This window comes from Stylophora pistillata, chromosome 3 (assembly GCF_964205215.1).
Source record: "Stylophora pistillata chromosome 3, jaStyPist1.2, whole genome shotgun sequence".
NCBI classification, from domain to species: Eukaryota; Metazoa; Cnidaria; class Anthozoa; order Scleractinia; family Pocilloporidae; genus Stylophora; species Stylophora pistillata.
Window position 1 is genome coordinate 40,830,714 of NC_142521.1, and position 15,455 is coordinate 40,846,168.

Below are 15,455 nucleotides of genomic sequence, written 5' to 3' on the forward strand. Positions count from 1 at the left end.
TTTGGTTGTCAGAGTCATTTTTTATTCCCTACAAGTCCAGTCTCGTTTTATCTATGTGGCACCAAAGTGGCGAAAGTGGGAAAGAAGTTTCTTGTTTTGCTTAATAGCAACTTTTTGTCAGATTACTTTTAATTTGTCCGGCCTGGTAAACCTTTAATTTTTCAAAGTTAGGATTAACCTCGTACATGGGGAAATTTTTCAAAATTAAGTTCAGTGGCAGACTGTTGTTTATAGGCATGTCCAGTGGAGATTAAATTTAGAGAGTCAAAAGAAAGGTGCAATCCTCTTGAAGACATCTTAAATGGTAGCAGATATCTTAATTTGAATAATTATGTTGTAAACCACTCCTTTACCCTACAGAACAGGCAACTATCTTTTTTGCGCCTTACCTGGTGAGCACAGGCGAGTGCAAGGCAAGCAAGAAAAGAGAGCCAATGGGAGAGGAGCGTGAAGAAAACTTACAGGGCTTCCTTCTTTTCTTACTTCCTCTCTGGCATGCGACTCACTCTCATAATTCTTGCTTGCCTTGTGCTTGTGTCCATGGACTGACAAAGGTAACAAATCACATATTCTGCAGGCTACCATGCCTCAGAATTTATTTATTTTTCCACTATAATTTAGTAATTATATGAATTGATACCAAGTGTGCATGTGTCAAATTTATTTACTAAAACCTCTTAGATTTTTTCCTAACTCTGTGAGCTCTGAATAAATGTAGGTCAAGGACCTTGACAATTTTTGCAGACAATTTCTCTTTTTCACATTACTATTTATTGAAAGTTTTAATAAAAAAATAAGTTCATTGTAGACTTTGAAACAAGTTTAGTAGTTTAAACAGTGGATTTATTAGTTGAAGCATTGAAGTGCAAATAACAATTTGAAAACTATTAAAAGTATTGATAAAATCAGTTTCTTTGTTAGAGCGTGTGCATTCATTCTGAAAGAGGGTAGAAATTTTCCAACTTGGTGGTGAACACAGTGCTTAAATCCTTGGCCTTGGGAGAAAATGATTATATTGCCTATAGCTTACTGGACAGATTGGAAAGAATTTGGAAACTCTGGAAGCACATGTATATATGAACCTTAGTCTCTCTCGCAGCTGTTGTTCTGTCTTGTCAGACAACACACTTCTCCTGTGTGTAGCTCCGAACCCAACCTGCACTGGTATTAGTCTGAGAAGTTTTGTTTAGGTAAACTGTTCAGTTGACCGGGTAGTCTAATCATCTAAGCAGGTGTAACGGCTGCCGTGCCTTTTCCACTGAACACTGAGTCACGATAAGCTTGTTTTGTGTAAATGTGTTAAACCGCAATAATGACGCTACTGTTAGTCCATTAGGAACGTGATCTTTAAGTTCCACCCAGAACCGCATTTTAATTAGTTGTCTTGCTGTGGGCTAACGATAAGACATGTTTATCTGAAGAGCACCTTTTGCCCACCTTATCTTGAAGTTCGTTTTGGTTCAATTCTCACAAGCATGACTGTTATGTAAGTGCTAATGTTCCTTTCTTTGTGCTTGTCTTAATGTATTGTTCTTTTGCGAGTTTGTTTTGAGTTTTAGCTGGCTTTGCATCTTGCCTTCATATCGGAATGTTGGTTTGTCTATTCGAATTTAGCTTAGCTTGTAATTAATTTCATATTTCAGTTTACGACAAGTACTTGGATCTCTCGACTACGTTAAATAAAACAATTCAAGGCTTGTCCGTAAAATATATCCTTGCTTCATAGTGTGTCTTCATTTGGGAAACTCATAGTTGTCATCAAAATTTTGCTTTGCTTGTGTCGGCTGCTACAGCAGGAGTACGTAGTTCTGGGGAGTGTTGTTGGAAGTAATGACTGGTGTGTGGATCATCATCAGTCAGAGTAAATTTGTTTCCGCTAAACATGAACAGATCCTCATGAGTAAACAGCAATGGAAGAATATACAAGAAATTAAGAGCAGAAAGCACAGGTTTAGGCTGGCTTGAGCCTGAATTTCTTGCAAGCCTCATTTTCTGCAATTTCTTCTATGCTGTTCACATGTAAGGATTACTGTGTTAATTTAAATTCACTCACTCAATAACATATAAACTTAAATTTATTCCACTTTATTGGGAAGTAATTTTTTGCCCAGAATTTTAAACTCATATAGGGTTTCTTGTTTTGATTCTGAGCTGCCTCTTAGAAGCACTGCCTACAAAATTTATTATCAACTTTGAACAACCTCACACAGAACTCTTTCTGCAGTTTGCACATTATTTATTTCATAAATTGATAACCTAAAATTTCCCTCCAAATAGGGGAGACTTAAATTTTGCATGCTTACACTCAACTTACTTTGCATGCCACTTTATTGCAGCCCTCCACTTTTGCAACCTTCACAGCACCTACCCTCCATTTATTTCATTAAATCAATTTTTTTAGCCTATGTGATAAGTCTCAAATGGAAGTATCACATCTGATAATGATGTTATTTAGTAGATACTAATACAGTAAATAACATAGAATGCATGCTCTGATTGGCTACTCAAACCCTGGATATCCTTTGCTATTCACCTTGGAGCAACACATGAGGGATTTTCACCCCAAAATATTTTAATCATTGCAGGAATAAATGAGTTTTGGTGTACACAAGACAAATATTGACCTCAGTGTCAGTGGCAAGGGATGGAAATTACCTTACTGCTTTATCCACCACTAGCCACCCTCACTTTGGTGAAAATTTGTTAACCAGTATCTTGTTTTAAATCATAATTTTCATTTCTAACTTGTTAGCGTCATGCTTTGTCCCATTTTGATATTTTATTGAGCGATTAAAATTGTTCAATCGTGGTAATCAAAATTTAAGCCAACATTTTGCTATTATTTAAATCTTAAGTCAACAACATCAACTCTTGAAACCTTGTCCCATAATACATGTGAACTCTCCTAAAAGAAAAACAGTTTGTATTAATGACTGAAACATTGGGGTTGAGGTGGGAAAAAAAAATCAACACATTTCCCTAACTACATATAGGAGCTGGGTGGGAATCAAATATTACTATCTGCATAAGCGTGTGTGGAAATAGTCATGCCCATACTAACCATGCAATTAAATATCTTGAGGGAATGATGGCCCCTCAGTGCCAAAGCTTTACCAGTTTCCACTGACACAAAGTGAGGAGTTTGCCACTCCCAGATTGGATATCAGTCTATTGTAAGTCATTCCTCAGAAATTCATCAAGTTTCCAAGAATGTCTACCAATAGTTAGTTATCCTCCGAGTTTGAAAAAGACACTGTAAGAGTAAAGTGCCCTGCCCAAAAATACAGTGAAAAAAACAGACAACGGTTTGAAGCTGGATTGTTTGATTCAGAGACCAGCACCCTAACATTCATATCTTGTATCCTAGAATAGGTTGTGGTTAGTCATCATCATGGTAATTAACACTTGAAAAGAGAAAATTTGTAATCATTTGTATCATGATGTGGTCACTTGGAACGTGTAAATTGCTTGGTTTTGACTGCATACTTCTAGACTTCTTTAAGCAATGAGGACAATTGAGTATGTGTCACCTACATGCTGTTGAACTCAGCTGTGATTGGATTAATGTCTTACATCTGTATATACAGTCCATTAAAATCCTACAGCATCTTTAGTACCTTGGGGTGGTGTTGGTGAAAGTTGAACAGATGGCAGAGTAATTTGAGGGTGGCATAACTCAAATACAAGCTAGGTTTCACATTGTACTCAGGAATATTCCTTACCTCATAGAGTGGAGGCTCTTTGGGATGTGGGTGAAATCCTTGCATTTTACAATTCAAAATAAATTGCAGACCATACTCTGGGGTGAGAGAAAACACACCAGTCCTGGAAAATGTGCAGCACATGCATTAGTTGATAATAATTGAACAGGGCTATTTAACACTGTAAAGGAAAAGTGTGCATTACAAATTGAATCGGCCAATTATCTATCAAATGAGACTTTTTTAATGAAGTACAAGATGCTTTATGACAGAAAAGTGCAACTGCAAGCTTCACAATTTTATGGACATACAGGAGGTGCCATGTGAAGAAGTTGTGGCCTTTATTGTAGTCGTGGCTTTTACTTTGTGGTCTTCATTATTGATGGCAACCTTTCATGGAGAGGCACTAATTTAAACTTCTGTCTAAATGAAGGGACACTTCAGGAAGGAGGGCACTCGATCGAGGGAGGCTCTTATTGAGAAACTATTAGCCTGTGTACTGATTTAACTGTAGTTAAAGCTTAAAAAGTTATCGATAAAGTGGCAATAGAAACAGGTTTCCCTTGTGACTCTACTATTTAACAAGTTGAGGGAGGAGGGGGGTGCTTACTTGAATGGCGCTAATTAGAGCATACGCTTTTATTCCAGGAAATAATTAATTTTTTATGGTACATAATTCTCTACTTACTCATCAAATTTTGGAGCACATACAATAGCAATTGCTTCTGGCATCATAAGCTGATAACTGCAGTGAGTGTGAAGATCAACACTGGACATGAAACTTGTCTGTGATGGGTGTGTCTGGTTCATAAATTAGATTTAAAAAGCATTACTCAACAATACTCTAAAGTCAAGTGCTCCAACTGAATTGACCTGTCACCCACTGGTTCTTGCAGTACATAAAGGGAGGCAAGGAGAAAGGCACTGGGAGGATAGGGAAGGGGGCAATACAGGAGGGAAAAGTTTATTTAAGGGGGTTGGAAGGAAAAAAAAGGAAAATTTCTTAATCTTTAATCTGCAGGGTTTTGTTAAAACCAGGGGTGGTGGGGTCAAAAGTAAAGGACATGGGTGAATACAGAACAAATAACTGGATATTCTAAACCATTTACACCCTAATATCAGTATGCATATTCTCCATACTGTTCTCTAGACATTTCCTAAGGTGCTGACAATGAGAATTTGTTTAACAATCAAGAGCTTCTTTAGTTGGTGTTCTTCTGACCTTGATGTGTGATTCAGGGGTGATATTGTACGGAGAAATTAGATGCAAGTCACTGTTAGTGGTTAAAGGGTTAATTAACTATACCATGTCCTTCCCACTTATCCTGTAGAACCTGCTATTTCAGGTAAGTTTTAATGAAGTTGAACAGCAGGACAATTTTAAAATATTAACTAGAGGGGATATCTGTTTTCCAAGGTTGAAAATCAATTCAAAATTTAGCAGCCAGGCCTTCTTTATGGGCAAGATTTTCACAAACCTGAAAAGGGTCCATAGTGTTTTGTAAAGTATTTCTTGCATTGTTGAATTAATTTTTTAAAGTACAGAATTCATTCTATTTTCCTTTTACTTTACATTGGGTCACATTTTCACAGACCCGAAAGAGATCTGCACCTCTTGATTTCTTGTATTATTGACCTAGTAGATGGCAACTTACATGTATCCAACCCAATGTGATCAGATTGTGAGAATCTTGATAATCAAACAGATCCTCCTCATTCAGAGTAGTGCAGGAGTCTGATGTCGAGGTTTGCTTGGGGATCAACAAATGAGTAATGCAGAACATGTTGTTTTGCTGTACAAATAAAACAAGACAAGAAACAAGTTTACATTTAATCGAATAGACAAAATAAAAACTTCAAAATAGAAACTAATGAGAAAGCTTTCATTTGGTAAGGCCTGGGTGAAGGGTTTTACCAACAACTGGTTCAACTTAACCCTCACACTACCTAGATCTCTTTAGTAATTTAACTCTTTCACTCCAAGATCTCATTAGTAATTCTCCTTTCTGTCTGCCATACAATTATTATGATGCTAGTTTGGAGAATTTGGTATTGGATCAACTAATTACTGCCTGAGTGATATTTCTCTTTAATCTCATTATTCATTGACTTGATATTGTATTGATACTGAAAGAAGAAATTCTGTCTCGGTTGCTCACCAAAGTTCAAGGTTAAGGTGTTTTCAATGAAAATTTTTTAAACTTGAGATAATGGAGTTTGACCTTTCAAGGCGATGAGTAATAGCAGACCCTGTGAATACTTAAAGCATCCACAATCTTAAAGTGTTTTGAGATTTTGAGGAAACATCAGATATTCTCCTTTGCTATTAATTTCTAAAGAAGTCTGAGTCAAGTATGGAAATGATGCATCTCAGGGTTGAACCACACCCAATAAATTTGATTCTGACTTCCTATTTTTTCGTGTGGGGTATTTTCAGATTCTGAATGTTATTGACACACATAACCTGCTTGCAGGCTCTCATAGGTCCCATGGTAAGGAGATTAAAAGAGATGACTGGTTAAGGGTCTTAGCAGGTACTGGGCTCATTTGTGTCGCCCCACCTACAAGAATCTGATTGCAGATAATGAAAGGTCACCATAATTATTGACTAGCAGAAGTAGCTGTTTATGAGAAGTATAGAAAAGTATTTCATGGCTTGAGAGATTGTGAAAATCCTTCAAGGTTCCAGAAAATTACAGGCTGGAAGGTTTTTTTTAAAAGAAGTTATACTCACAAGTCGACCTGCCAGAATGCCACAGGTTTCCAGGTTCTTCCTTGTGTTGTCAGATGCCAGTCGTAGAAACTGACTGATTAGCTCTGCTGGAACATGCATTTTTCTGAGGCCACCTGACGACGCATCTTAACACAAATGGAAAGGGAAAATCAACAAGTTTCAAAATTGTCAAGTGTTGACCTTTGAGTGATTTTTACAAGTTTATCATCTTGAATTATTGCAGTTACTATAATTATTATCATCAACAAAATTATGATTTTATTGACCAAAATAATGCAGTCAGACAGTTTAACTAACCTGCAGACATGACTGGTTTAGTAGACCTGTCAATTGTTGGGACACTGCAGATGGAATATTCAATGCAAAATTAGATAAACACAACAATTATTGCTTGCATAATTGTTTAGTTGGGAAGGGGATGTGAAATTTGTGAAAACAAATTACCACCAATTCTTTCTGGTCATGCTTCAAGAACATTGACATGAATTATGTGGTAACTTATGCCTGAACAAATCAAAAAAACCCTACAATCCTTTGCCATTGCCTCAAAAATATCTACATAATTGTATGGATACTTTAGCTTGAACAGTTAACAAAAAACTACAATCCTTTCCCCATACCTTGGTGTTGGTACAGAGAATAGTGACGAGTAGCTAGGAGGTGGTGGCAATGTCCTATGTGTCTGATTACTGTCACTAGGGGTGCCATGTTCACGCTGATTACTACCCACTGTTGAATCTGGACTGCCAGATGACTCCTGATAGGAGGTGGGTGGGGCAGGGTAGTCCCCAATTAGTGGTGGGGCACTTGGAGTAACACTTAGTGTCTCTGTATGAGGCATGGATGTGTTGTTATGCTGTGGTGCAATTTGCAGGGCTGTGAGTGCTTTTTGTGCTTTTTCTTCAGCTTCCTTTCTCTCAAGCTCTTTCCTTTTGGCTTCTTGCACTTCTCTCTTTAAACAGAAAAAAACCAAATGCATTTGCACTGAATGAAAGAACTATAACATTACTGCTCAATGTAACATGAACAACACTTATCAGTAATGTTTAACGAGTGCTTCCCGTTAATTTCTGTTCGTATATCCTCAAGGGATCCTCCTTTCATTTCACCATTGGTTAAACATCTTTTGAAATTTAGGAACAGGTTGCAAAAGAGATCTAAACCGCCCCCTGTTGGCCTTGAGGACAGAATCAACCATCTTGTTAGGGAAAATCAACGACAAGCTGTCAAGCAGGATTCTAGTATGTCCGGTAGGGGTTCTTGTGCTTGGTGGTCCACTGTCAATACCATTACTGGAAGAGACACTCAGCCCCAGTTGATCAGCTCAGTTGATCAGCTCAGTTATTCATCCAGACATCATTAATAAATATTTTTGTAGCATAAACTCTGATCCTGAATATATAGCCCCTGCACCAATTGATATTCCTGATGATGCGAGGATACCTACAATACCTCTTCACGTTGTCACACATTTTCTTTCTAAGCTTAAGAGGACTGCTTGTGGCCCGGATGAGCTCCCATACCGGCTTTTAGAGAATTTTCCCATGATCTTGCCCCTGTTGTCACCGATGTGTTTAACAGCTCGCTGCAACAACATAAAGTACCATCCTCTTGGAAGATGGCAGACATCAAGCCTATACCTAAGGAGTCTCTATTGACTTGCTGCACCCAGCTTTGGCCAATTTCTATAACTGCTATTATCATGAGACTTTTTGAACGATTGGTCTATAGGTTTGAACTTTCCAGTATTTTCAATGATTATATTGATTTAGATCAGTTTGCCTATCGTGGTGGCCATAACTCTACTATGGCATTAATTAAATGTCAACACACATGGTTAAAGTGGCTTGATGGTAACACCAACTTTGTCAGAATTTTTTCCTTTGACTTTAGTAAGGCCTTCGACTCTGTATCACACAATTCCCTCTGTAGTAAATTAAAGCAAGTTAACATTAATCCATATATTATTAATTGGCTTATTAGTTTTTTAAATCATAGAAAGCAGAGAGTTGTTGTCGATGGTCATAGTACTGAATATGTTTCTATAAATAGGGGTGTTCCTCAAGGTACAGTCCTGGGGCCGGTCTTATTTTCTATTTTTATTAACGATATCAAAGCTGTTAATACTAATAAGAATCTTCTAGTTAAATTTGCTGATGATATAACTATTGGTTTACCAATCGAGGCAAATGTAGGCTTAGATGAATCCGAAACGGAAATCCTATCCTTTATTGAATGGTCCGAGAAGAACTGCATGAAAGTCAACTTGACAAAAACATGGGAACTTCTTTTATGAGGAAAGTCTTCCAAGATGCCTCCTGACCACTCGAGATCATAGAGAGGAAAGAAAAACTGAAACTATTGGGTGTTACCTTTGAGCAAGTGCCAGTTAATTGGGACACTCATATTGATTACCTACTTAGTAAGGCTAGCAGTAGGTTGTATATTTTGAGAATATGTAAATATTATGGCTACCCTATTGAGAATTTGGACTTACTTTTTCAAAGTTTGATTCTTTCAGTTTTTACATATGCTATTGAGGTCTGGGGGTGTGCTTTTTATAGTAAATATTTAAGTGGAATTGATAAGCTCTTTGCCAGGTGTTATAAGCTGGGTTACTGCTTAAAGTGCATATGACAAGTTTTTTTTTTCGACAGATTCTAGTTGCTTATATCGTCTTTAATATACTTGAGGAATTTGGGAGCAATCCGGTAAATATAAGTACTGAATTTTTTCATTTGAATCGCTGTCACCGCTTGAATTTTTTTTACCGCCACTTCGCTCGGCCAGACCACCAAATAACTAACCTCGTGACGTCACATGGTGTGTAACACTACAGCAATGGCGGACTCCAGTCGAAAGCGTAAAGGAGGGAAAAGATGTGTCGCTGGAGCACCAAATAAGACGAGTTGTAGCAATAATTCATACACACCTGGTATAACGATGCATCAGTTCCCTTCTAATCCAGAAATAAGATCGAAATGGGTGAAATTTGTCCAAGTACATAGACCAGAAGACTTCAAGGAACCCGTGAATAAACATGCTTGCTTGTGCTCTGCACACTTCGAAGATTCATGTTTTACCCGAGATCTTACTATCGTTGAAAGCATGAGCGAACAAAACTTGCGCCGAGTGTTAATGAAGGGTTCAGTGCCAACGAGAGATACGACAAAAGCTCCAACGACTCCGATTTTAACTCGAAGGGAGAAAAGACAGGTAAGATAGTTTTGCACATAAGGAGGTACTCCGACGTGTGGTCAAAAGCTTATATTCTAGTGTGTATTGTTTTTTTTTTTAGATAAAACGAGATGTACTGAAAAGTCTTGACGTTTATGATCCCGTCAATAAACGGAGAAAAGTTGTGGAGGAAGAAATATACTCAGAAGAAACGACAGAGAGTGTGGAAGGAAATCAAATATCAGTTGATATGGCTACATCGCCTACAAGCTCCACCGTAACAACAGTGATACCACACCCGCCAGAAACACCAAGAAACAGCCTTGTTATTTCTCCAAGTATGCCAACAACAAGTACACCAGCAACAAGTACATCAACAACAAGCACACCTAGATCGTGTAAAGAATGCCTGAGAAGGTCGCAAAATTGTAGAAATCTCAGAAAAGCCAATATAAAGTTGAAACGAAAAGTTGCAGAACTAAGGCATTTGACCAAAGAACTAAAAAGCGTAAGTAGTGACGCCCAAAAGTGGACCCTACAGAGATTTATACAATGCCTTGATTCTACTGTGTTTGGCTGGTGTGATTCGTTTAATAACCTTATGTGACATATTGATCTGAAAGCTATTTCTTTTTCCCTTGGAATGAACACTCACGATTGTAGCTCAAACTATTAGTGCACTCAGTTTCTAATTAGTCCACACATGCAGAAAGGATATTTATTAAAGTATTTGTAAATTAATCGTGGTTATCGTTTTGTATTTCAAGAGAGCTCTTGAGACCAAAACTGAAGTAGAAACTGAAGAAGAATCATCTGTAGAAACAACCACAGAAACCTTACTCTGAAGAAACCCTGCACTATCACGAAGAACCAACTGACCCAGAAAGCTACAATGATGATGAGGATGATAACTTACAAATATTCATTACCAGGCTCCGGTAAGATAATGGCCGAAACTAGCGCAGTTTTGAAGGGAAAAAAGTATATTAAATTTCTTTACAGAACAAATCTAAATATTTCAGGCGTGAACCAAAGACTATAAACTAAGAAAATTCATCGAAAAAAAAAACTTGTCATATGCACTTTAAAGCAACACAGTATCTTGGATATCCGTTGTAATAGAGATAAGAAATTATGGCAAAGGATCTCTTCCACCAACACTGCGTTGAGCGATCTCTTACCTCCCCAGAGAACATGGCAGTTGAGAACTAGGTCGCATAATTATATTTTGCCTAAGCTCCAGACAAGCTGTTTTAAATCAGTTTTTATTAATAGATGTCTTTTCAATAGTAATTAATACCTTTTCTTTTTCCTTATTCATTTTATTCATGTTAATTATAGCACGTCTGTTTGCACAATAATTCTTAATAAAGACCTTTATTATTATTATTAATTATGTGCACTTAAAGCCACAATATTTTTTTCTTTATTATGCAATCGTTCCTTCCACAATGTTATTAATTCAACTGATAACTGGTCATTGTGACAATATAGTGTTAGAAACATGCATACATATGAAAGCCCCAAACATATACACAAATAATGCAGGCATGCTTCTAACACTATATCGTCACAGTCATAGTGTTGTATATTTTTCTATTTTCTGGATTGCTGTTAGTGGAACTTAAAACTATATCAAAATAAGTTTAACAAGTCAAACAAAATGACAACAGTGCTAATGATATGAAGAGGATATTATTAGAACTGATATTTTCTCCTCTCACCTTTCTAGCCTCTTCCACCATTAACTGTTCAAACTCCTTCTGATACCTTTCCTTCAAAATTCCTTTTAATTTCTCTGCTTCACCGAATACTCTTCTGAGGCTCTGAATATGGCAATCACACAATCATGTAACTGAACCCTCACGATCATAATTTAATAGAAATATTATTTCTAAATCACAAACAAAGTAGGAAGAACTTTTGAAATTTTATAAATGTTTGGTGTTTATAAATTTTATAAATGTTCAATTGCTACATGACTACTACAATTTATCCAGGATTCAAAATTTTTATTAGTTTTTAGGCATGGTAACCGTGTGGTGTTATGATAAGTTAATTAAAAAAAATATATAAGGTTCAATGTGAACAAAGGGATTATCAAGTACAACAATATGATACCACCCGTTCATGAACGTACAGGTGGTAGCATAAAAAAAATGTATTTTTTGTACATATATACAAAAAAAATATATTGTACATATGTACAAAAATATATCTATAAGGTTTAATGTGAACAAAAGGATTATCAAGTACAACAATATGATACCACCTGTTCTATGTACATAGCATACTATGTACAAAATATGTATTTTGTACATAGTTCTACAAATATCAATGTTATACCAACTGAAGGTAATTTGGTTTTATGAACTGAGGGGTTCATGTAAATTAATTGGCCACCCTAAAGAGTTTCAAAGCTGACTTTTGAAGTGTTAACCCTTCATCAGAGGGGCTTATCAGAGAGGCATCTTATACCAAGATGCAATTCTTAATACCATAAGCTGGGCCCTTAGTTTCAATCATTTCACTGTGAATCCTTTCTTTATCTGTCCTTTTTTTTCTATGTGCTCAAGTGCAAATGGGTTAAAAAGTACTATTTACCTTCTTATTTGTTGCTTTGTCTCCTGGTGCTGCCTTTGCATATTCTGGATGTGAAGGAAGTTTTTCCACAAACAATCTAAAAGCAAATAGAGATACACTATAGGCAATTCCTGTCAAGGTCATTGAACATCAAACAAGGTCTTTCTGATTAATGGCAATCGAGGGCTCGACACTAACTTTTCAACTTACTAGCCAAGTGGCTATTGACATCTTAGATGTTATGACAATTTCAGTTTGTTTACTAGCTGAACTGACTTGTGGAAATCGAAAACCACTAGCCAAAACTGAATTTCTACTAGCCTGTGGCTAGTGGGCTACCGTTAGTGTCGAGCCCTGGCAATCACCACTTTTGTGAGGATACTTTAGGTAAGTAAACAACAGCCTCATTTCCCTCCTCTTGATAGGATGTCTATGTTGTAGTTTAATTTTATACTTGGTTCAAATTTTATTTTCCTTTGTTCTCGGTCATGTTAGTGTATGATAATGAGTTTGAAACAAAGGAAAATAAATTTAAACCAAGGATAAAATTGAACTACAACATCTACATGAGAAATGTGTTGTGTTCAGGACAAGAGTAGAAGTGTGTGAGAACACGTTTACCTCTTAAAATTGACTAGTATCTAATTTCTCCTTTCCATACCACCCCTGAATCAAACATTAAAGTCACAAGAATAAAGGATATGATCTCCAACTAAAGAAACCATTGATTGCTAACCAAATTCTCTTTGTCAGACCTTAGGAAATATATTGAGAATAGTATGGAGAATATGCCCACTGATGTTAGGGTTTTGAGGGTAAAGGTACCACTCAACTGTCAGGGAAACTTGAAGAATTGCTTTAGATCACCTCTAATGGACTAGCTAGCTTGCCATTTGATAAGAATGGCAAAACACGTGGTCTCTCTGAGCAACAGAAACTGGAATGACTCTGTTAGTAACTGGTCACCAGGCTTGACTTACATCACACTTAAAATCACTTTCCTTCTTCCCTTATCTTGTTCAGGGGTTCAGTTTTGTCAGTAGAAAGGTTTGTATGCATTTGCAACTTTGAGGTTGATGAGTAACTCTTCTTTCCAAACTCATGTTGTTTTAAAGGTTTCAATCATCTACTTACGTGATGAATTTTGAATACAAAATAAATGCATTTTCCAGATTTCCTTCCTCGTGATAAATCCTTGCCTATACGATGTTGGAAAATTATAGAAAGGTTAGATTAACTTTAATTGAAAGAGCTTTAACAACTGCAGTCGCAAGTGTGTAGAAATGAAAGAAGTTCATAAGTTTAATTTTAGGCTTTAATGTTTTCTTGGGGCTAAAAGCTACCAAATAAAAGTGAAAAATAGGTTCATATAACAATGCTTTAAAGCAGCTTTCATCTTAGGTAGTTAAAACAAAGCTGGCGTCAATTCTTTATTTAGCAAATGACATAATGCGAGGTAAGATTTTCTAGCCGATCAGAAAGAAGAACCGGAAGTTATCATTTTTTACGATTGTTCATACAAAAGCTAATAGCCGTTTAGAGGAAAAAATATATACAGTGGTTCTGACACACGATAAAAAAGGAGCAACCACAGAGTAAGCCAAGAGGAGACTGTTCCTAACAAAATTCCTGTAACAAACATCGATGCGATCCATTCTGTATCTCATTGACTAACAAATAATTCTTACCATTCGCTCCATTTCTACGCCAGACCTAAAGTATTTTTTGGGTGCTATGCTATTATCAACCTCAACTTGTCCAGCGTATTGGACAAGTCTCCGCACTCTTTCGGCTGGATCTGGATCGCGCTCGTCCGCCATCTTAGTATGATGTTTTTATTTCTGCCGTACTTAGTCTCGCTCGGTCACCCTTTTTACTATTTTTAGATGTCATATATGTTGCGCTAAATAAAGCTGGTATCTCGAGAGTAGGAAATAGCCTTGTGTACATTGACTTGATTGTTTGTATGTTGAAAAATTAACGAAATGTCCGACATGATCCTGCATCGTAGGATAAGAGCTAAATGTACACTTTTATTTTGTTTTGCTTTTGTTTGGTTTTTTTTTTCTCATTTTCTTCGCTCTAAACACTTTCAAATAAATTCAGCGTTGAAATCAAAGAAAAGTTAGAAAAAATGAAATGTTTTCCCTTTTTCCTTAATTAGTGCTGCGTTCTCAATATAATATTTCAAAATGGGAAGTTGGCCGCCTTGGGCGGTTTTGAGCTCTGCAGATTGCTCTTTGTATTGTGCCACGGTGTGCCCTTAATTTGGGCACGTTATGGTGCATATTATAGGATGAAGAATCAAATTGACCTGTAAAATTGTTTCAACCCCAAATATGAAATTATGAATGGTGGAAAAAAGAGGAAAAAAAAGGCGCTGTTTTCAGTCGTTGTTTCCACGGTATTTAAAATGCTATCAGAGTTGTATATCTCTCTTTCAGAAGTACTATTTCCTTTCGAATATAGGCCAAAAATCGGATAGGATCAATGAATTGTCAATAATTGTCTTAGCTAGTGTTTCAAGACTGAATACACAAATATACTCGGATAACCAGGTTTATCATAACCCTCATTGAGCCCATGAGCTATGACTGGTAAATTTACAGCGCCGTCCGTAACTTAAAGTAAGGACCTGGAATCGATTAGTAAGGCGCATCAATGGACTAGTAACAAGGGTGCCTGAACTTATTATATCCCGAGTATTTAGGTCTTCTTACGTGACAGCAGCAACTAAAAGGAGATTGGACATGAGGAAGGGTCGGGGGGGGGAGTATTCCATTATAAGGGCTTAATGGGGACGTGCGGCCAGCCTGGGTATGTTTTTCGAGATTTTTGTCTTAAACAGGGTATCGAATTTATCATTTTTTGTCTTAATCAGGGTATCGATTTATCAATTTTTGTCTTAAACAGGATATCTTTTCTTGGAAGATAAACACTAAAATTTTTACAAGCTCTAATTTTAACTAATATTGAATTCCGTTGATTTTGGCACTGATACCAGGCACATTAAATGTCTTAAACAGAGTATCAAAAATCGGAATTCTGTCTTAAACAGGGTAGGAAAATCAGCGATATTTGTCTTAAACAGGGTCAGGGTATGAGTGGCCGCGCCGCACCTCCCCACCCAGGAACATATCGAGTACCCCCGGGGGAAGGGTCAACTCACATATTCTGTTACGAGGAAATGGTATAGTACTATCTTTTATCTCACAGGAGCCATTCTAGGCTTTAATTTGGATATATCAACAAAGTTGAAA

General features: G+C 36.8%; 2 protein-coding genes across 2 annotated transcripts; one reads left to right on the top strand and one right to left on the bottom strand.

The window, feature by feature from the left end:
• Positions 1-2,687: 2,687 nt before the first annotated feature.
• LOC111340785 (STAM-binding protein-like A) lies at positions 2,688-14,053 on the bottom strand. The gene is made up of 11 exons (XM_022947684.2): positions 13,884-14,053; positions 13,330-13,394; positions 12,217-12,292; positions 11,337-11,438; positions 7,056-7,387; positions 6,733-6,776; positions 6,436-6,560; positions 5,357-5,494; positions 4,390-4,502; positions 3,723-3,825; positions 2,688-2,905 (listed from the first exon to the last, which is right to left on the bottom strand). The coding sequence occupies exons 1-11, from the start codon at positions 14,013-14,015 to the stop codon at positions 2,840-2,842; spliced, it is 1,296 nt and encodes a 431-aa protein (XP_022803419.1). The 5' UTR covers positions 14,016-14,053; the 3' UTR covers positions 2,688-2,839.
• Positions 9,119-10,457, top strand: LOC148736119 (uncharacterized). Its single transcript, XM_088751552.1, has 3 exons — positions 9,119-9,651; positions 9,734-10,120; positions 10,380-10,457. The coding sequence occupies exons 1-3, from the start codon at positions 9,256-9,258 to the stop codon at positions 10,455-10,457; spliced, it is 861 nt and encodes a 286-aa protein (XP_088607678.1). The 5' UTR covers positions 9,119-9,255.
• Positions 14,054-15,455: the final 1,402 nt, after the last annotated feature.